The sequence below is a fragment of the Meriones unguiculatus genome, chromosome X (assembly GCF_030254825.1).
Source record: "Meriones unguiculatus strain TT.TT164.6M chromosome X, Bangor_MerUng_6.1, whole genome shotgun sequence".
Taxonomy (NCBI): Eukaryota; Metazoa; Chordata; class Mammalia; order Rodentia; family Muridae; genus Meriones; species Meriones unguiculatus.
Window position 1 is genome coordinate 9,613,653 of NC_083369.1, and position 22,817 is coordinate 9,636,469.

The 22,817-nt window shown below is 35.5% G+C and overlaps 1 protein-coding gene across 3 annotated transcripts in view; it reads left to right on the top strand.

The window, feature by feature from the left end:
- Positions 1 to 14,649, top strand: part of Rps6ka6 (ribosomal protein S6 kinase A6) — a 173,116-nt gene extending 158,467 nt beyond the window's left edge. For all 3 annotated transcript variants that reach the window (XM_060374329.1, XM_060374330.1, XM_060374331.1), the window contains 2 exons: positions 12,023 to 12,154; positions 12,877 to 14,649. In XM_060374329.1, coding sequence (XP_060230312.1) covers positions 12,023 to 12,154; positions 12,877 to 13,002 — 258 coding nt within the window. In that variant the 3' untranslated portion in view covers positions 13,003 to 14,649. The remainder of the gene's footprint in view (positions 1 to 12,022; positions 12,155 to 12,876) is intronic.
- The last annotated feature ends 8,168 nt before the right edge of the window (positions 14,650 to 22,817 follow it).

Sequence of the window (22,817 nt, forward strand, 5' to 3'; positions counted from 1 at the left end):
CCTTCTGCTTCTCTTCTATGCGCTGGAATTAAAGGCAAAATTCAATTCCCATCACCGCTCAGAGGAGAGAAGACAGATGACAATTCAAAAGCAAACCAAATGTTTAAATGTAGGAAAAGGCAATTACAAATAACAACTATAATATAATATGTTAGATAGATAAGAAAAAAGCTAAGATAGCTAGAATTCTTAAAGAAAAAAATAGGAATTGAAAATTTACTGATATTAAAAGTTTGAATAACCGGGCTGCAGTGGTGCACACCACTAATCCAAGCACTCAGGAGGCAAAGGCAGGTGGATCTCTGTGAGTTCAAGGCTGCCTTGTCTACAAAGTGAGTCTAGGACAGCCAAGGCTACACCCAGAAACCCTGTCTTGAAAAAAAGACCAAAAAAAGTGTGACTAATTAAGTAGTGAAAAGAAAGCGGATGAGCAAAGGGTAGAAGAGCAAAGAAGAAAGACAGGAAAGAAGCATGTAAGAAATAATAGTGATATAAAACAAAATACAAGAAGAAACAATAAAAGGCTCATATTTCTCACTTCCTGAAGATATATAATATGGAGATCTCATTCTTTTGTTTCAATTTACTTGGTATAGCAGAAATTTGGGCATTTAATTGTTTTCTCTCTGGTTGGCCAAAACAAACTGGTAGCAGATTGATACCAACCATGCCTTTCCCATGAGGCAATAAAATATTTTGACCTTGGCTGTAATTTGGGAAGTGTTTTCCTCATCCAGGCCAGGCAATACAAGAGTATAGGACCTGCCCTCAATGAGATGAACCCAAGAATCTCCTAACAGTTGAATCCCCCTTCACACCATGCATGCCCTGACAGTCTATATATGAGCATGAAAAATGCCTGAGTCAGGTTGTGTTTCCACTAAGTATTTTTAGTGCTCTGAGATTATATTAATCTGCTGACTAACACAATATGTACTTAGGGTGTCAGGCATGGAACACTGATCCTGCATGATCTAGAAATACTGGTCTCTGCTAATATTCTCCCACAGCTGCTCTCTTCCCAGTGGTCCAGTTGAAGACCTCCAGATTTAGTCAACCTGGATTTTCTTCTGTAGTCATACTCATATTTTCCACCTAAGCAAAAATGTGTTTGTGAATTAACATCTAAATTACCACCAGTTTCCTGTGCCCACACTGGGTTTTAGGATATTTACTTGCCCAGTTATTGGAGAAGGGGAAACTTTGGGGTTTGAAGATAAAAATCTATGGTTTTCTGCTCTCTCTGTTCAAAGTGTTTTGACCTCTAAAACCTCAAAATGATTGCTCTACTCAGCATCAGTGATTAGGCCTGTACTTCAATATCTGCTTGATAAGCTGCTGGTTGCAGATCTCTTATTTTTTTTACTTACTTACTTAATTTCACAGTTCCATACTGTGAAACTCAAAGACTTTCTTTTACCACTTTGGGTTAAAGCTCTGTTGAAGATGTTCCCCCTCTCTTGCTGTGTTTGTGTTAGATTCTTTTGCAAATCTAAAGTTCAACATTCCTGGATTCTACCAGCTTTCTAATGTTTGCTAGTATACTCCCTTACCTTTTCATGTCATCAACCTTTCCCTATAGCCACTACAATTAATGTTCTGTTGTACGTTGGAGGAGATGCAGAAAAATCCAGGTGTCTTTCTTTTACCATCTTCCTGTTTGGTTTTAAAGGATGTAGCTATAGAATATAAAATATGAGGTTAGTATTTTTTCCCCTTTCAGTATATTAAACATCTTATTTTACATTATTCTCATTTGAAATGTTTTCTGAAATGAAAATGATATTACTCTTATCTCTCTCTCACTGTTTATTTAACTATATGTAGCATGTTTGTGTCTTTCATTAAATTTGGAAATTGAGGAAACATTTTTCTTTAGTTTTTCTTTCTCCTCTGGAATTCCAATTGAATATGTATGTTAGGGCACTTGAATAGTTCTGTAGCTCTCTGGTGCTCTGGGTTTTTTTGTTATTGTTGTTTGTTTTGATTATTTTTGCTTGATTTATTTTTATTTTTTATTATTAGTTACATTTTATTAACTCTGTATCCCACTCCCTCATTCCCTCCCAAACCCTCCCTCCCTCCTCCCCTCCCTGCCCCTTTCCAAGTCCACTGATTGGGGAGCCCTTTCATCTGACCTTGTTTTATCAGGTATCTTCAGGACTGGCTGAAAAGTCCGCCTCTGTGGCCTAGCAGGACTGCTTTTGCCTTGTGGGGTGGGGAGGTCAAAGAGCCTGCCATTGACTTCCTGTCAGAAATAGTCCCTGTTCCTCTTACTATGGGAAACATATTGGTTATTGAGCTACTACGGGCTTCATCCAAGCAGAGGTTCTGGGTTATATCCATACATGGTCCTTGGTGGAGTGTCAGTCTCAGAAAAGACCCCAGTACTCAGATATACTTGGTCCTTGTGGAGCTCCTATCCTCTCCATATCATACTAACTCCCCCTCCTTTCATATGATTCCCTGCACTCTGCTGAAGGTTTGGTTATGAGCCTTAGTATCTGCTTTGATATACTACTAGGTAGAGTCTTTCAGAGGCCCTCTGCAGTAGGCTCCTGTCATGTTATTGTTTTCTCCTACATCCAATGCCCATCCCGTTTGTCTTTCTAAGATTTATCATCTCACCCTAGGTCCTCTATCTTGTTTATCTTCTTTACATATATAGATTTCAGTATGTTTATCCTGTATTATAGGTCAAGTATCCAATTACAAGTGAGTATATACTCTGTATGTCTTTCTGCTTCTGGGATTCCACGCTCAGAATGATCTTTTCTAGATCCCACCATTTGCCTGCAAATTTCATGATTTGCTTGTTTTTAATTGCTGAGTAGTATTCGATTGTGTAAATGCACCACAATTTCTGTATCCATTCCTCCATTGAGGGACATCTGGATTGTTTCCAGGTTCTGGCTATTATGAATAAAGCTGCTAGGAACATGGTTGGGCAAATGTCCTTGCTGTGTACTTGAGCAAATTTTGGGTATATGCCTAGGAGTGGTATAGCTGTATCTTGAGGAAGCACTATTCCTAATTTCCTGAGAAAGCACCAGATTGACTTCCAAAGTGGTTGTACCAATTTAGATTCCCACCAGCAATGGAGGAGGGTTCTCCTTTCACCACAACCTCTCCAGCATGTGTTCCCACTTGAGTAATTCATCTTGGCCATTCTGATGGCTTTAAGGTGAAATCTTAGGGTCATTTTGATTTGCATCTCCCTGATGGCTAAGGATGTTGATCATCTCTTTAAGTGTTTCTCTGCCATTCTGTACTCCTCTACAGAGAATTCTCTGTTTAGCTCTGTACCCCATTTTTAATTAAATTGCTTGATTTATTGCTTTCTAAGTTCTTTAGTTCTTTATATATGCTGGATATCAGTCCTCTGTCAGATATATGGTTGGTGAAGATCCTTTCCCAGTCTGTAGGCATTCGTTTTGTTCTGACGACAGTGTCTTTTGCTTTACAGAAGCTTTTCAGTTTCATGAGGTCCCGTTTATTGATTGTTGCTCTTAGAGCCTGTGTTTTGTTTTGTTTTTTCCTTAAGAATCTGTATTGTTTAAGTTAATATCTATTACTGTCTTTATCAATCACCTTTGCTGCTATTTAGCTGCTATATTCAATTCATTTTAACCTCATTTTTCAGTATTCAGTTCTAGACATTTGATATGAGGTTTTTTTTTTTTTTGTATCTTTATGTCTCAACTTTTGAATATTTGGAGCACAGTTACAGATCTTTGAAAAAATTTTTTCTGTAAATTTTAACATGTCAGTTTTGAGACAGTATTGTTATTATTATTTACTATTTATTCATTTTGTATCCCACTTGTAGCCCCCTCTTTCATTTCCTCCAAGTCCCACTCTCACTCCCTCTTTCTTCCCTATGCATCTTCCCTAGTCCACTGATAGGGGAAGTCCTCCTCCCCTACTTTCTGAACCTAGCCTATCAGGTTTCATTTCCTTTAAGTTACACTCTGACTCCCTCTTACTTCCCTATGCATCTTCCCCAGTCCACTGATAGGGGAAGTCTTCCTCCCCTACTTTCTGAACCTAGCCTATCAGGTCCCTTTAAAACTGCCAGGGTCCTCTTCCCCTGTGGGCTGACTAGGTTGCCCTACCAGGGAGAGGTGATCAAGGAGCAGGCAACCGAGTTCATGTCAGAGACTGTCTCTTTTCCCCTTATGAGGGGACCCACATGGAGACTGAGCTATCTATGAGACATCTGGCAGGAGGTCTAGCTCCTCTCTATGTATGGTCTTTGTTTGATGTATCAGTCTCTGTAGTCCTCCCTGGACCCTGTTTTTTTGTTTTGTTTTGTTTTGTTTGTTTGTTTGTTTGTTTTTTGGCTTTGTTGATCTCCTTGTATGGGTCTTGTACCCTCCAGGTCCTTTTATATCCCTCATCATCTATTAGACTCCCTGTGCTCTGTCAAAAGTTTGGCTGTGAAACTCTGCATCAGCTTAGATCCCCTGCTGGTTGGAGTCTTTTAGAGGACATCTGTGGTAGGCTCCAGTCCTGTTCCCTCTATTCTACCTCTTTAGGTGCCTATCTTGTTTTCCCTTCTGAATGAGAATTAAGCATCCTCCCTAGGGTCCTTTCTTGTTATTTAGCTTCATTAGGTCTATAGATTTTAGTATATTTATTCTATATTATATGGCAAATATCCACTTATAAGTGACTATTTGCAATGAATGTCTCATTTTGATCTGAAAATGAATTGTGCCAAATTCATAGCTATTTTGAAATGCATGTGGTTCATGGATACAGTTTGGGCATGCCTGATTCTAGGGATTAAAAAAAAAAAAAGCTCAGTCTCCAAGTGGGTTCTCTAGTAAGAGGAGCAGGGGCTGTCTCTGACATGGACTCAGTGCCCTGCTCTTTGATCACCTCTCCCTTGTGAGGTGGGCTAACTAGGGCACGAAGAAAGAGGTTCCAGTCAGTAGTGATGAAAGCTGATAGGTTAGGATCAGATAGTACGGGGGGAAGGAGGAAACCCCATATCAGTGAACTAGGGAAGAAGGACAGGGGAGGAAGAGGGAAAGAGGGTGGGTCCCAGAGGAGATAAGAGAGGGTAATACAACGTGAATAAATTGTAATAAATAATAATAATAGTAGTAATAATATAATTTAAAGTATCCTGCAATGTTTTCTTTGTATTTAGATTTGATAAAAATTATGACTACAATAGTCTTTCCTTATCTATAAGTGATATATTTCCAGGCTCTAAGTGGATGCTTGAAATACTGGATATATTGGATAACACTGAATCCTATATGTATATTATGCTGTATTATAACTATCATTAATAAAGTTTAATTTCTAAATTAAAAAGAATAGCAATAGTAATAATAATAATAATGCAAACAATTAAAAAAAAAACAATGCATGTCTCTCTGCTTCTAGGATACCTTACTCAGGATGATCTTTCCTAGTTATATCCATTTGCCTGCATATTTCATGATTTGTTTGTTTTTAATAGCTGGGTAGTATTCCATTGTATAAATGTACCACAATTTCTGTATCTATTATTCAGCTGAGGAACATCTAGGTTGTTTGCAGATACTGGCTATTACGAATAAAACTGCTGTGAACATAGTTGAGCAAATGTCCTTGTTGTATTGGTTGAAAATCTTTCACATATATGTCCAGGAGTGGTATAGCTGGGTCTTTAGCAATCATCTTCCAGTTTTCTAAGAAAACGCCAGATTGATTTCCAAAGTTCTTGTACAAGTTTACATTCCCACCAGCAAAGGAGAAGGATTCCCCTTTCTCCACAACCTCTCTAGCATGTGTTGTCCCTTGAGTTTTTGATCTTAGACATTCTGATGGTTGTGAGGTGAAATGTCAAAGTCCTTTTGATTTTTAAGGACTTTGAACATTTCTTTAAGTGTTTCTATGCCATTGGATAGTCCTCTGTTGAGAATTCTCTGTTTAGCTCTGTAACCCATTTTTAACTGGATTATTTCATTTGCTGGTATTTAATTTCTTGAATTGTTTATATATTCTGGATCTGAGACAGTTTTAATTTATTATCCATTGTACTTTCCTACTTTTCTTTTATGGTTACTAGTTTTAGAGAAGATGGCAAAATTAGTGGATTTTACATTGGTAGTATTGGGTACTTTTCTATTATTTATAAATATATTGACTTTTGGTCTAAGCATCAGTTAAATTCAGAGAAGCAGAGATAGTTCTGCATCTTCATTTCTAACATTTTCTTTTTTATATATTTTTTATTTTTTATATTAATCACAGGTTATTTACTTTGTATCCCAGCTGTAGCCCCCTCCTTCATTACTTCCCAATGCCACCCTCCCTCCCTCATCTTCTCCTTGCACCTTTCCAAGTCCAGTATTAGGGGAGGTCCTCCTCCCCTTCCATCTGATCCTAGTTTATCAGGTATTTTCAGGACACTGGCTGCAATGTCCTCCTCTCTTCCATATCTTATATTCTGTTGGTGATTCTTACCTTTGTGGTTCCTGATCTTTTCTCTAAGTTTTCCAACTCCAGGCTTTTCTCTGTTTGTGTTTTCTTTATTGATTCTAATTCTATTTTTATGCCTTTCACCATTTCCTTCATCTGTTTGAATGTGAATTCCTGTCTTTTCATGATGGCCTCTTAATTTTTTGTTCGTTTCTTCTCTATATGCCACTAATTGTGCCTCTACTTGTGTCTATTTGTTTGGTTATATTTGCCTGTGTTTCTTTGAGAGCTTTGTTCTTTTCCTCTTTATTTGCTTCCATCTGTGTGGCAATTTCTTTGAGTGATTTGTTTGTTTCCTCTTTATGTGTTCCTAATAACTGGTTAAGCATATCTTTAAAGTCTTGTTCTTGTGTTTTGGGGGGTTTCTGGTGAAGCCATGATTTCCTGATTTTTGTTGAATGTGTTCTTTCACCGACCTCTGGCATTTCCTTATCTGTAACCTTTACTGTTTGTTCCTGGATTCTGCAGTTAAGACTGGTATCGCCTTTCTCTGGTGTCTGGAGAATTCTTTAGGAAGATGAGAGAGGTCCAATGGTTTCTTTTCTCAGAAAGTATACATGTGGCCATATTTTGGGGTTCTGTTGCTCTCCTGGTGGAACACCTGTCCCTTCCAAGTCTTTCTATCTCCCCCTTCTTTAATAAGATTCCCTGAACTCTGCCCAAAGTTTGGGTATGAGTCTCACATCTACTTTAGTACCCTCCTGGGTAGAGTCGTTCATAGGTTCTCTGTGTTAGGCTCCTGTCCTGTTCCCTATTTTCTCCCACTTCTAATGTCCACCTCATTTGCCTTTCTAAATGAGCAGTGTTCATCGTATCCAGGGTCCTCCTTCTTGCTTAGCTTCTTTTGGTATACAGATTTTAGTATGATTATCCTATATTTATTTTATGTCTAATATCCACTTATAATTCAGTATGTACCATATGTGTCTTTTTGCTTCTCGGATAGCTCACTCATGATGATCTTTTCTAGTTTCCACCATTTGCCTGCGAATTTCATGATTTCCTTGTTTTTAAATGCTGAGTAGTATTCCATTGTGTAAATATAACAAAATTTCTATATTCATTCCTCCCTTGAGGGACTTCTGGGTTGTTTCCAGACTCTGGTTATTAGGAATAAAACTGCTATGAGCATGGTTGAGCAAATATCCTTGTTGTATACTTGAACATATTTTCTATATATGCCTTTGAGTAGTATAGCTAGATCTTAAAGTAATGCTATTCATAATTGTCTGAAAAAGTGCCAGATTGATTTCCAAAGTAGTTGTACAAGTTTACATTCCCACCAGCAATGGAGGAGGGTTCCCCTTTCTCCACAACCTCTCCAGCACGTGTTCTCACTTGAGTTTTTGATTGTAGACATTGTGATGGATGTGAGGTGGAATCTCAGGTTTTTGTTTTTATTTGCGTTTCCCTGATGACTAAGGACGTTGAACATTTCTTTAAGTGTTTCTCTGCCATTCGATATCTATTTGTTGAAAATTTTCTGTTTAGCCCTGTACCTTATTTTTTAATTGGATTATTTGTTTTGTTTTGTTGGTGTTTAACTTCTTGAGTTCTTTACATATTCTGGATATTAGCCCTCTGTCAGATGTAAGGTTGGTAAAGATCTTTTCCTAGTCTGTAGGTTTTGTTCTGATGACAATGTCTTTTGCTTTAGAGAAACTTCTCAGTTTCATGAGGTCCCATTTATTGATTGTTGATCTTAGAGCCTGTGCTGTTGGTATTATTTTCAAAATGTTGCCTCCTGTGCCAATGAGTGGCATACTTTTCCCCACTTTTTACTCTAACAAATTTAGTGTGTCTGATTTATATTGAGGCTTTCTCCCTGGCTTGCTGTGGTGGTTAAGCATAAGGAAATCCATTAATGCAACCCACCATATAAACAAACTGAATGGTAAAGACCACGTGATCATCTACTTAGATACCCAAATAGCATTCAACAAAGTCCAACATGTTTGAACTTTTGGAGAGCTCAGGGATATAGGCATACCTAAACATAGTAAAAGTAATGTACACAAGCCTAGATAGCCAACATGAAACTAAATGGAGAGAAACTTAAATCAATCCCACTGTTATCAGGGACAAGAAAATTCTGCCCACTCTCTCTAATCTATTCAACATCATACTTGAAGTCCTATCTAAGACAGGTAAAGAAGTTCAAGGGGTACAAGTCAGAAAGGAAGAAATCAAAGTATCACTATTCGCAGATATACGATAGTATTCATAGATGATCGGCAATAGTCCACCACAGAACTCTTTCAAGCTGATAAACACCTTCAGCAAAGTGTCTGGATATAAAAGTAACTCAGTAAAATCTGAAGCCCTCTTGTACACAAAAGACAAATAGGCTGAGAAAGAAATCAGGGAAATTACACCTTTCACAATAGCCACAAATAATGTAAAGTTTCTTGGTGTAACTAACCAAGCAAGTGAAAGACATATGTGAAAAAAACCTTCTGGTCTCTGAAGAAAGAAATTGAAGAAGGTATCAAAGGATAGAAAGATCTCACATGGTTTGGATGCTCATGGTTTGGTATGGTTAACATAGTAAAAATGGCAATCCTAACAAAAATCATCAGCAGATTCAATTCAATTCCCATCAAAATAGCAACACAATTCTTTACAGACCTGGAAAAAACAATTCTCAGTTTCATATGGAAAAAACAAAAGACCCCGAATATCTAAAACAGTCCTGTACAATGTAAGATCTTCTGGAGGTAACTCCATCCCTCATTTCCTGCTGTATTATAGAGCAACATTAATAAAAACCACATTGTACTGGGAGAGAAACAAATTAATGGATCAATGGAATCAAATCGAATATCCAGAAATATACCCACATACTTATGGACACCTGATTTTTGACAAAGAAACCAGAAACATACAGTGGAAACTTTGCATAATTTATGCCAAGTTGTGTTTTCTTCCTACAGTACTCTAATTAGTTCAACACTATTTCTTTAAAATTTTCCTCTTTTGTATCTTAATCAAAACTCAAGATATCAGAAGATGGAAAAATCTCCTATGCTTATGGCTTGGCAGGATTAACATAGTATAAATGGCCATCTTACCAAAAGCAGTCTACAGATTCAATGCAATTCCCATCAAATTACCAACACAATTCTTTACAGACCTTGAAAGAAAATTTTTCAACTTTGTATGGAATAACAAGAAACCCAGAATTGCTAAAACAATCCTTTACAATAAAAGATCTTCTGGAGGTATCTCCATCCCTGATCTCAAACTGTATTATAGAGCAACAATACTAAAAACTGCATGGTAATGACATAGAAACCGACTGATGGATCATTGAAAGTGAATAGAAGACCCTAAAATAAACCCACACATTTATGGACACCTGGTTTTTTATAAAGATGCCAAAACCATACAATGGAAAAAAAGACAGCATGTTCAACAAATGGTGCTAATCTAGCTAGATGTCTACATGTAGAAAAATGCAAATAGATCCATAATTATCACCCTGTACAAAACTAAAGTCCTACTGGATCAAAGACCTCAACATGAATCTAACTGGGTCTTAAGGTGGCACTAATTCCAATTCCAGTTTCCTAAGAAAGTGCCAGATTGATTTCCATAGTAGTTGTGTAAGTTTGGACTCACACCAACAATGGAAGAGTGTTCCACTTTCTCTACATTCTCACCAGCATGTGTTGTCACTTGAGTTTTTTATTTTAGCCAAGCTGACAGATGTGCTTGGATGGGAGCCCTCAAGTATTTTTAACAGATTATATTTTCTCTTTTTCTTTTAATTTTAAAAATAGGGCCAAACTTAGTGCTGGTCTCAAACTTATGATATAGCCAAGGCTGACCTCTAACCTGTTGCAGTCCTCCTTCTGGCTCAGGGTACTATGTTGTGAGAATACATGGACATTATTTTTTTATCTGTTGTTATTACTTATCATCCTTAGCTTAAGAGGTTTTTTTTTTAGTAATGATAGATTGCACAAATGATTTCACTGTATATTAGAAATTGTTGTTGACAGTAGTTTACTTGTTCAAATAAAAGTAGTAAGGATAGTTTACTCAAATATCACCTACAGGATTTGCTATATTTAAATTTGAAATATGTTACTATGAAGTTTTGTTCTCTCACAGTTTTAATTATAATAATATCAACTATTCATAGTTAATAGAATAATGCCTGGACCATTAACATAGCAGAAGTTGCTGACATTGAATTTATATTTTGCTATCCTCAGTATGTAAATCAGAAAGCCCCTACTTACTGAGTACATCAACTAAATACACAACAACCTCTCCTTTGTGTTTATTTTTGCTTTTATTTTGTATTGTTATTTTTTATATTAATTACAGTTTATTCACTTTGTATCCCAGCAGTAGCCCCCTCCCTCCCTCCTTCCCTTCCAAACCCACACTCAATCCCCTCATCTCCCATGTCCCTCTCCAAGTCCACTAATAGAGGAGGTTCTCCTCCCTTTCCATCTGACCCTAGCCTATCAGGTCTCATCAGGACTGGCTATATTGTCTTCTTCTGTGGCCTGGTACTAGAATCTATACACCTAAAGAAGCTAAGGAAGAAGGACTCTGGGTAAGATGATCAATCCTCATTCAGAAAGCCAAACAGGATGGACATCGGAAGAAGGAGAAAACAGGGAAGGACAGGAGCCTACCACCTAGGACCTCTGAAATACTCTACCAAACAGTTTATCAAAGCAGATGCTGAGGCTCATAGCCAAACTTTGGGGAGAGGGTAGGGAATCTTATGAAAGAAGGGGGAGATAGAAAGACCTGGATGGGGCAGGAGTTCCACAAGAAGAACAACAGAACCAAAAAATCTGGGCACAGAATTTTCTGAGACTGATACTCCAACAAAAGACCATGTGTGGAGAAAACCTAGAACCCTTGCTCAGATGTAGCCCATGGCAGCTCAGTATTTAAGTGGGTACCCTAGTAAGGGGAACAGGGGCTGTCTCTGACATGAACTCAGTGGCTGGCTCTTTGATCACTTCCTCCTGAGGGGGTATAGCCTTACCAGGCCCCTTTGTGTTTTATCTGTATGTAAAAATCATTACTTCTTTCTTGGGATCTAGCTTTGAGCAAAGTTCTGTAGCACTTTTCTTTTCTTGCCCATTTAAAACACTCTGGGGAGACCCCTGATATGTTGAGTGTTTTTTCCCTCTTTCATTTGTAACCAAATCCTAGTTCTAGAAATTTGGTACATATACATTTACAGAAATAAAAAGTCTGGTATATAATGAAAAATATGTTTCACAATTATATTTTTTAGATTTTTTTGGAAAATTTCATACATGAGCAGTGCATATATACTACTCTTGCTCTTCCCTTTTTTCCTTTTATCATCTGCCTCTCAAATATGTGACTTTAAAAAGATTTTGTTTATATGTATATAAACAAAATACACACACAGTTAACTGTACAGAGTACAGATACTGTTTTTCGTGTGTGTTAGTAAAGCAAAATGTTATAAAACTATTGATGCATTCATATTTTGAGGAAATGTGAATTATATATGTTCATATAAATTTCTGTATCTGTTTAGGATTTGCTGTCTCATATGCTTCATATGGATCCACATCAGCGTTATACTGCTGAACAAGTGTTAAAACACCCTTGGATAGCCCAAAGAGACCAACTGCCACGTGATGAGCCAAAGACAGATGATGCATCCCAGGTTGTTATAGTAAAACACACACACACTTAATATATAGGGAATCTCTCATATTACCCACTGTTGATGAATAAATAAATATACAAAATAGCTTTACTTCTTAAAGACAGTTTTAAAAATGTTTTTTTTAACATTCATAAACTCATAATGTTTTTTTACTATGTCTTTTCTGATAAGATAAAATTATCATTAAGCTTATATGAATTTCTCAAAATAATGGCTTTTATGGTGACATTTTCTTACATGCATATTATGTATTTTGATATCTCCTATTCCCATCTCCTTTATCTTGCTCTACATTAGTTATAGTATCTTTGTCTTTTATAATATCTTTGTCTTTTATAATATCTTTGTCTTTTTCAAACATAGATATGCCATATATGAGAGAAAGTATGTAATATTTTTTTTTAATTCTAGGTTATTTTGTTTAACATGATTATTTTCAGCTCTATCCATTTTCTTGTGACTGACATAATTTTGCCTTTTTTATGACAAAATAAGAATTCTACTGTGTAAATATTCTAAACTGTTTCTATAACCATATCTCTATTTGTCTGTCTGTCTATCTATCTAGGTAACATAACTGCTTCTATAACTTGGGTTCTTACTATGAGAGCTTTTATAAAAGGGCACATTTCATAGGTGGAGGTCTTATGGTATATTATGAAACAATTAATAGCTGTAGTGATTGTTACTGAACTTATAATGTTTTCTGATTATTTTAGGGAGCAGTGGTTGCAACATATTCTGCCTTGACTCAGAGGACTTTCCAACCGGTCTTAGAGCCTGTTGCTGCTTCAAGATTAGCTCAGAGGCGTAGCATGAAAAAGCGAACATCAACTGGCTTGTAAGGTTCATAGTATTCCTCAGCTAACTGAGTGAAATACAATTAAATGTGTGTTATGGGCTGGATTTGTTTTGTTTGCCTAATCTTCTATTAAAGGTATTTTTTCCTGCCACATTACTTGAATATTCTGTTTAAGCCTCTCTTTTTGGGAGGGTGGAATTTTAAATGAACATACATAGGTCCATAAAATTCATACTATGTCATTTTGCAGTAGTGTCCGACTGTATAACTCTATAATTGATGTCCACCAGGTCTTAGCAACTTCTTTGCACATTAACTTCTCAAATTCCTTTTGAACAAAGTTAACCTATTATTTTTTTATTATTTTACACAAAAATCATTTAGGGATTCACTATTATTAATCAAGATAATTTTCATATGCTATAATGATAAACAATATCGGTATTTTTAACATAATTCCCTGAAGAATAACTTGTTCTTAAAAGAAAAACATAAGTATTCTAGTAGCTTGTGCGTAGCCAAACCACTCCACTCATTTGAGTCTGTTTAAATACTAAATATAGTGAGAATAGTTTGGTGCCAGAGCAAAATCCATTTGTGCTAATACATGAATTCCTGATATGAATGGTGCCAAAGTTTTGATTGAGTAATTAAATCACTAATAATATGTGCACACAGATTTGTATATTATCCATAAGTGGCTTCGTCTAGAGAAAGTTTCCATAAGGCTTCTAATATTTTACAGCTAGTGGAATTGTAGTAAAAGTGAAGATGTTTTTATCCAAAGGATTCATATTGGTATTGTAATCTCCTAATTATGTCATAGTTAAGGCTTTGAATATGAAGTACATGGTGTTGATGTGATCTTGGTGTTACATAAGGTGACTTTGAAGTTAACCAATTGAATTTAATCATCAGTTTTCCCCTTTATAAGTGGAGCTACACTATCTTATTTCTGATTTCTGTGTGATTTGAGCTACAGTGTAGCATATCAATCTACTTTGAACCCTATGGTGATCTAGTTGAAGTTTTATTATAGTGGACTTGTACACTAAGCACATATGATACTGTATAATGTATTTCAGTAAGCATTAGACAATTCTACATAATTCTACATAATAGTTGTCCTTCAAGAAGATAATCTCATATTTTAAATAAGAAGCAATGTTGACACAGAAATTTGAGCTCATAAAAAGTATATTTACAATAAACTGCCCAAATTGGTTTTATTAAATTTATGATTTAGAACTAGTGTGTAATGTGTATTTTTTCTTTAAATGCTGAAATTAAAAAAAAAAAAACATTTTATGTTGTTGAAGAAAATACTATTAACTACTACTACTGACAGAAATAATTCATGAATGTAAACTGGAGGATATCAGTTGTGTTTAGTGAATAGAAATGTATTACTTATGTGTGCTAGGTGTACTGTTTGCTGTGCATTTTACTTTGCTTAGTTCAGAGAGAACTGATTACTGAGTATATGATTTAGGGTTGAAGACATGTAATATTGGTACCTAATAAAACAAACCATATGTATTCTCTTTAAAATGTAAGTGGTCTTTATCCATGCACAAATACCTGATTCCTACACGTGATATATAAAAGTATGTATTCTTACTTTGAGGTGTCTTTTTTTAAAAACAATTGAACAATTGTTTTAAATAACACCTGATCTGATGCCACAATATAGCATTGCTTAGTCTTGGTGTCATGTTTTGTGACTTTTGTGTTCCAGTTTGCTTCATTTTTTTCCCTTTTCTTTTTCTTTATTGCAGTAAGTCCTTGCATTTAAAAATCTTGTGTCCAAATATTTTGAGTTACTGTGTTCCTGTCATTATCTTCTTTTTGTTGTTATATACTTTTATCTGTTGATTTGTCAAACTCAAAGATGTAGTTTTGCTGATGAATTTTTAGGACACATAACTGTTTCCATATGTGCTTTCCAGCTAATAAAATTAGAAAAAACGAACCTGGAAAATGAAAAATGATCATTAAATACCTTTCAGCCTTTGTATAAACAATGGGTTAATAGGTTATCATAATTTTCAGTTAGCTTGCTCAAAGGATCGTGTAGTGCAGCCTGATATGAAAGGAACACTGAGGTTAAGCAATGAATGCTTAATAAACACTATCACATCCCCCCAGTAAGTATTGACTAGCACACAGGTATGCTAGTACATTTGCCTAATTGTGAGAAAGTTACTGCTGAAAATGTTAAATGTGCTAGCCTAACAAAAGTAGTGGATAAACAGTATTACATAAAAGAAAGTAATGACTATGCCCTTGCTTTGTAGAAATGAGATATGTAAGCATGTCCTTTTTGGCTAGAATAAATCTGATTGGAAGGAGTTAAAGTTCAAAAACTTCTCAAAAAAAATTAGGCTTCCCTGGATGAATGACCAGTTAAAACAACCTTTCTGTAAGAGTTTAGCATACTATAGTTCCTAATGGAGTCATGGTCAGTTAGTTTGTATTCTTTGGTAGTATTTAACAGCAGCACATTGTGAAGTAAAACTTTGAGGTGATTGACTGTTCTGGAAAGGAGAGATATAGATCTTATTTTTCTCAAAGAGAAAACATAAGGTTTGCTAAGGTAGACTAAATTCATTTTCTGAAATTGTATGCTAACATAAATGAATATTTAGGAAACCATTTGCAAGAATATTAGAATGCAGTGCTGGTAGCTGATTTTCTGGTATCATACTTTTAACTTATTTTGATAGGAATGCCTAAGTATTATTTTTTATTAATATTCGTTTTTGTTTTCTGACTTCTTGGTATTGGTGATTAAACACAGCAGGACCTTTTAAATAGCATCTCTGTGTAGTATGGAGGGATTGCTTTTGTTTTGCAACCCACAAAGTTAACGACAGATGATTGTTTCCCCACTGAAACATGTTAAAATAATACTGCCTATAGAAACTCATATCACTTGAGTAATAGTTTCCTAACTAGAAGACACCCTTCATATATTAAAAAGAAGAAGAAGAAGAAGAAGAAAAAAAAAGAAAAAAACAAACAAACACCGTAAGGCATACTAACTCTACATTAGGCAGTTTGTCACTCTTCATCTGGTTGTTTAAACCCCTTATGCTATCCTACTTGATCATCTCACAACAGTTCTTCACCCTTAAAATTTACCAAATCCTCAGAAGGATTAGGTGCTCCCAAAGGACCTCACTCCTTCTTTTTGTTTTTTTGTTTTCCAAATAAAGACTTTCATTTTCAGAACAGCAGAGTTCAGCTAACAAAATGACAAGAAAGCTATAGGAGTAAATTAATGCACGTTTTCCTATTAGTGGCTAGTAGAGAATTAGCATTTCCCAATGAAGAACGTTAGTAAGCAAATGTGTTTCTCTTTGCAGGAGTTGGAAGCAATCTAATCATTAAATGAGAATGATTTTAAATTCAGTAATTGTTGAAGTTTGTGGGTTAAGGAACATACTCAGAAGTTCCCAGAGTCAAGCCATTCAATAAAATGTTTCCCAATTATGGAGTTCCTTTCTTTCCATGCATTCTATATTTTGTCTTTAAAAAAAAAATCACAGCTTTTCATATAATGAACTTCTTTATAACTAAGTTGTATGGGGGTAGAAAGGTATTGGTGTTCATTTCTTTACATGTTGTTAAACATTTGAATGTATTTTCATTTTTCACAATATGCAGTTAATTACATAAGCACTTTCATTCAACTCACTCTTGTATTCATGGAGGAAAAAAAAGCACAAAAATTCAAATGAAAACTATACCTGGATCCCATTTCTAGACTCTGTCTATATTTTAGGTCCCAGATTTTCACTTTATTATATTATTTTGCAACAATAATGCAAGCCAGAGTAAATCCAGATTGACCAATTATGATTAAATTTATTTAATTTTTTTTCCTTTTGATGCTTATTAAGGAATTTTTAATGTTTCTCTTGAGATCAGTGATTACTGAGATGATTTGAATGATTAAGTACTGTGTTATCTGCAGGAATGTAATCCCATCAGTAATGTTTATTCACATTTATTATGTTCGTAGAGTCATTGTTCCTGCTTTTAGTCTTACTATCTAATGGAGTCTGTTCTGTAATTTGTGCAAAATAATATTGCTTGATCATCTGAAATTCAATTTGATTGATAATATGTAGAAGATCTCTACTTGGATACTCAGTAAATCCTAGATTACAAGTATATGTTTCTTTGAAATGTGAAGAAAATTACAAAAGAAAAGAACCTGTAGAACAAAGAAATTCACAATTGTTTATATTACACTAGAAAATATATACATTTCAGTTATTGATTACAAAAAATGAGTTAAGTGTTTAGAAGTATATGTCTATGTACATATACCAAGAAAAGTTTTGTTCTGTATTCCTGTTTCTAAACCATGGACAACACCTCCTGAAAATGTTTTGCTTTTACTTTATCTAGTTATAACTATTAGTTATTCTTGAAAAATAGTTTTAAACATCCAGTTTTATGTGGAACAGTTCTAGAGACTATATTAATATGTACTTCATTTATTAATAATTGACATTACTTGAACAATTTATTGCCTTTTTCTTTTTATCAACTAATATTGCTAAGATTACATTTTATTTCTTATTTAAAATTTTTTGTCTCTAAAACTGATACTACCTATAGCAAAACTGTAAGCTTTTCTTAGTACAGTAATATTATTTTTACTACCAGGAAAGTAACTGGAGAAACTGAGTTATACATAAACTTTTAATTAAATATCCAAGTCCCAGTTTGTTTTTTGAATGGGAATTTGTCTTACATTATATTCCATAATATAAATAGAAAAAAATATGTTTTAAGACAGAAGTTGTGTGTTGGCCATGACTTATTCAAAGAGAGCTTAGTTTGCTACTGCCATATCTTTCAAAATTCATCTTTTTGACATTTTCTAAATACTTAGGAATTCCTGTACCTCTTGTTCCAATGTAGTTGTTTATAGTCACTACATGGTGTTAAATAGTAACTGTATATAGATTTACTTCACAGGTACTTAAAAATCTAAAAGCTGAAATTGAACAAAAAAGGTCCCCAGGTTGCTATAAACTGTAATTTTTCCTAACTATTATAAAGTTTATACCATCATTTATTTTGTAAATATTTTCTTTAAACTGCTGTTCCTTTTGACATGACATTATCATTCATTGTACTACATTTTTCATCTTGTTAGATCAGATTTAGTAATGCATTCTACAGTGTTCTTTTACTTCACCGTGCTGCTACAGAAATGGCTAACCTTTTGAATTTACACCATGCCAAAGATGACATAAAGTTATATTTATTTTTGTTGTTAAAACTGTGAGCAACAATTATCAAGAGATTATGTTAAATTACTGGCATTCTCTGGGTACTAAATAAAAAGGCTGTAACTGTCTAACATTTTATACTTGGCCTTGTTTGATCATTTATGGATGTAAAACTGTCTGCTTTTATTAAATACTTAGCTACATAATAAAATTCATTGACTGGGGACAGGGAGATAGAGAGGGAGACAGAATATGAATGTGTGTTTATACATAAGGTTCGGGAGCCAAGTATTGCAAGTGCTTAAAAATACTGCTTGGTTATGCATATTCTTTGGTATTTCCAGAACTATAATATTTTTCCTTTAAGATTGTTCTTCTAGCATCTTTATAAAATGAAATAATTCAAGAAAATGGGCAAGCAAATAAATAATACTTTAGGCCCATTTCAGGAGGATGAGTTTATTTACGAGTTAAAGTGACAGAATTTTCTGCAGTAGGAACATTAATATATTTGTCTCCAAGAACTGACCAATTCTTTTATGCTTAGAATAAACATAAAAATTTAACTGAAAAAAATCCATGGCATGTTATAGTATAGTACACACATTAAACATAAATTTATATATGGCAATCAGAATCTTCATGTTCCTTTTACTTTCTTAGCCTCTTAGAGGTAAGCATGGCATACTAGGTCAATTTTGAGAAGTCTACAGGTTGCTTTCCCACTGTCTACCTTTAAAAAATGGCCTCTGCTTTTGTTTCTCTTGTATAAAATATGAGAGTGCATTTTCAGTCAGTTAGGTCCTGGGAAAACTTTAGGCCTGGCAAGTCTAAGTGTGTTTTAATCTATGTGAAAAGGACAAAAGCAGCAGACTATAGTTTGTTGTTTCTTTGATTCACTTAGTATTGTCCTTACTCAAATAAGAGAATGACTGAAAATGCTGCAGGCCTGTTTTTCAAGGTCCACTTTATATTCTTCATAGGATTTTTGTGGCTACTAGAACCTGCTATTCCCAAGCACAAAGCAGCCTTCCACTATGAAGGCTTTCCTTTCTTCATCTAGCTGCCAGATCTTCTTGCTTAGAACAGATTAGATTAGGTACTAGCCACAATGCTTCACAAAGACTATTCAGTTTCTGAACAAAATGAGTTCTTTTTAATATATGCATCTTTTACTCAACAAATGCAACCTGTTTGTTTGTGCCAGATACTCTTGCAGATTTATTTTAAAGAAAGATTAAAGGTTTTTTTATGACAAATTAGGCTGTTAAAGTTGAAACTCTAAAACAAAACTATGAAAATAACTATGACAATATCTATAACTGTCATATTTATTTAGAGCATTACATTTTTGAGCTTCTGACAGGAAAGGAAAGAAAAGAACAAAAGATTAATTATGTAACAAGCATACTAATTTCAAGAAATATTTTTGGTTGCTTCTTTTTTTAAAGAATTTAGTTGACTTGGATAGTATATCTCTGCTTTTTAGTTAATTTGGCTAAGGGTTTCTCTCTCTTGTTGATTTTCTCAAAGAATCAGCTCTTGGTTTCATTGATTCTTTGAATTGTTCCCTTTGTTTCTAGTTTATTGATTTCAGCCCAGAGTTTGATCATTTCCAGCTCTCTACTCCTCTAGGGTGTGTCTGCTTCTTTCTTTTCTAGGGCTTTTAGGTGGGCCATTAAGTTGCTTGAATGAGATGTTTCAAATTTCTTTATGATGTCACGTAGTCCTATGAACTTTCCTGTTAGCACTGCTTTCATTGTGTCCCATAAGTTTGGTTGTGTTGAGCCTTCGTTTTCATTGAATTCTAGGAAGCTTTAATTTATTTATTTTTGTAATTTCTTTTCTGACCCAGCTGTCATTGAGTAGAGAGTTGTTCAGTTTCCTTGTGTGTGTAGGCTTTTTGCTATTGCTGTTGTTGAGATCCAGCTAAATTTAGTCCATGGTGGTCTGATAGAATAGAAAGTGTTATTTCAATCTTGTGTCTGTTGAGGTTTCCTTTGTGACCAACTATATGGTCAATTTTGGAGAAGGTTCATTGAGGTACTGAGAAAAAGGTCAATTCTTTTGTGTTTGAGTGAAAGGTTCTGTAGATGTCTGTTAGGTCCATTTGATTCATGGAATCTATTAGTGTCATTGTTTCTTTGTTTAGTTTCTATTTTGTTGACCTGTCCTTTGTTGAGAGTGGGCAGTTGAAGTCTTCTACTATTAATGTATGGAGAAGTAATCGAATTGAAGATCAAGAAATAAACACACACACCTATTGAATTCTGATTTTACAGAAAGATGCCCAAACTATATAACGGAAAAAGAGATCATCTTCAACAAATGGTGATGGTCTAACTGGAAGTCCACATGTAGAAAATGCAAATAGACCCTTATCTATCACTCTGCACAAAATTAAAGTCCAAGTGGATCAAAGGTCCCAACATAAAACCAGACACTATATCTGTTGGAAGAAAAAGTGGAGAAGGGCCTTGAACTCATTGGCACAGCAGACAATTTCCTGAACAGAACACCATCAGCTAAAGATCTAAGATCTACAATTAATAAGTGGGACCTTGTGAAGCTGAAAAGCTTCTGTAAAGTAAAGTGCACCATAAACAGAACAAAACAACAGCCTACAGGCAGAAAAGATCTTCGCCAACTCTACATCCAATAGAGGACTAATATCTAGAATATATAAACTGGAGAATTAGACACCAACAAATCAAATATCCAATCTAAAAAGTGGGGTACAGAACAAAGCAGAATGCTCAACAGAGGAATATCGAATGGCAATGAAATGCTCAACATGCTTAGTCATCAGGGAAATACATATCAAAACAACGCTGAGATTCCATCTTACACCTATCAGAAAGGATAAGATAAAAGGCTCAAGTGACAACACATGCTAGAGAGGATGTGGAGGGAGGGAAACCCTTCTCCATTGCTGGTGGGAGTGCAAATTTGTACAACCACTTGGTAAATCATTCTGGTATTATTTTTTCGGAAAATTGTGAATAACACTACCTCTAGATCCAGCTATACCACTCCTGGCATATACCCAAAAGATGCACCACCATTCACTAAGGACATTTGTTCAACTATGTTCATAGCAGCTTTATTTGTAATAGCCAAAATCTGGAAACAACCTTGTTGTCCTCAAGGGGGGATTGGATACAGAAATTGTGGTACATCTACACTATGTAATACTACGTAGCTATTAAAAACAAGGAAATCATGAAATTTGCAGGCAAATGGATGAAACTAGAAAAGGTCATCCTCAGTGAGGTAGCCCAGAAACATAAAGATGGGCTTGGTATACACTCACTTATAAGCAGACATTAGCTGTATAATATAGGATAGCCAACTACATAACAAAAGAAGCTAAACACTAAGGAGGACCCTAGGGATGATGATAAATCCCCTTCAGAATGGCAACCAAGATAGACACCTGAAGTGGTGGAAGAGAGGAAACAGGATGGGAGCCTACTTTAGAGGGCCCACCAACAGGGGATCTAGGCAGATGCTGAGACTCAGGGTGAAACTTTGGGCAGAGTGCAGGTAATCTTATGGAAGACAAGAGGGGTGGGGATAGAGGAACGTGGAGGGGACAGGAATCTCACAAGAAGACCAACACAGCTAAAAGAGCTGAGCCCAGGGCATCCTGCAGAGACTGATGCACCAACTGAGGAACATGCATGGCGAAGACCTAGACCACCTGCTCAGATGTGGCCAATTGGCAGGTCAGTCTCCATGTGGATCTCCAAGTGAGGGGAGAAGAGGCTGCCTCTATTATGAACTCAGTTTCCTGCTCTTTGATCACTCTCCCCTGGTGATGCAGCCTTGACAAATCAAAGAGGAAGAGGATCCAGGCAGTCCTAATGACACTTAACAAGCTATGGGCAGGTAGCAATGGTGGAGAACTCTCCCTTTCAGTGTACTAGGGTAAGGGAATAGGGGGAAAGAGGGATGGAGGGTGGGACTGGGGAGACTTGAGGGAGGGAGTTTCAGTCAGGATATATAATAAATAAATTGTGGAAAAAATAGTAAAAATTAAAATTAATAAATAAAAATTGAATATAAAAATGGAATGTAGTAGCGAACTTACAGAGCACTGAAGAGAATAATGACTTAAACCATCATGTTACAGCAAGTATATGAAAACATTTTTGTTACAAATGCTTATACTGAACTCCTTGTGTGTTGAACATACAATGAGAATTTACTGTTTGGGTTCATGCCTTGATCACTGTCTTGGAACACCTTTTTATTTTTTATTATCATTTATTACATTTTATTCAATTTTTATCCCAGCTGTAGACCACTGCCTCATCTCTTACCAATTCCACCCTCCCTCCTTCTCCCCTTATGCCTCTCCCTTAATCCACTAATTGGTCTTCCTCCCCTTCTACTTGACTCTAGTCTATCAGGTCTCATCAAGACTGGTTGCATTGTCTTCCTCTGTGGCCTGGCAAGGCTGAACCAAACCACACAGTGGGAGGTGAACAAAAAGCCTGTCACTGAGTTCATGTCAGAGAAAGGCCCTGCTCCTCTGATAGGGACTCAACTTGGATACTGAATCTATGGTTTACATCTGGGTTTTAGTTCCTCTCCATACATT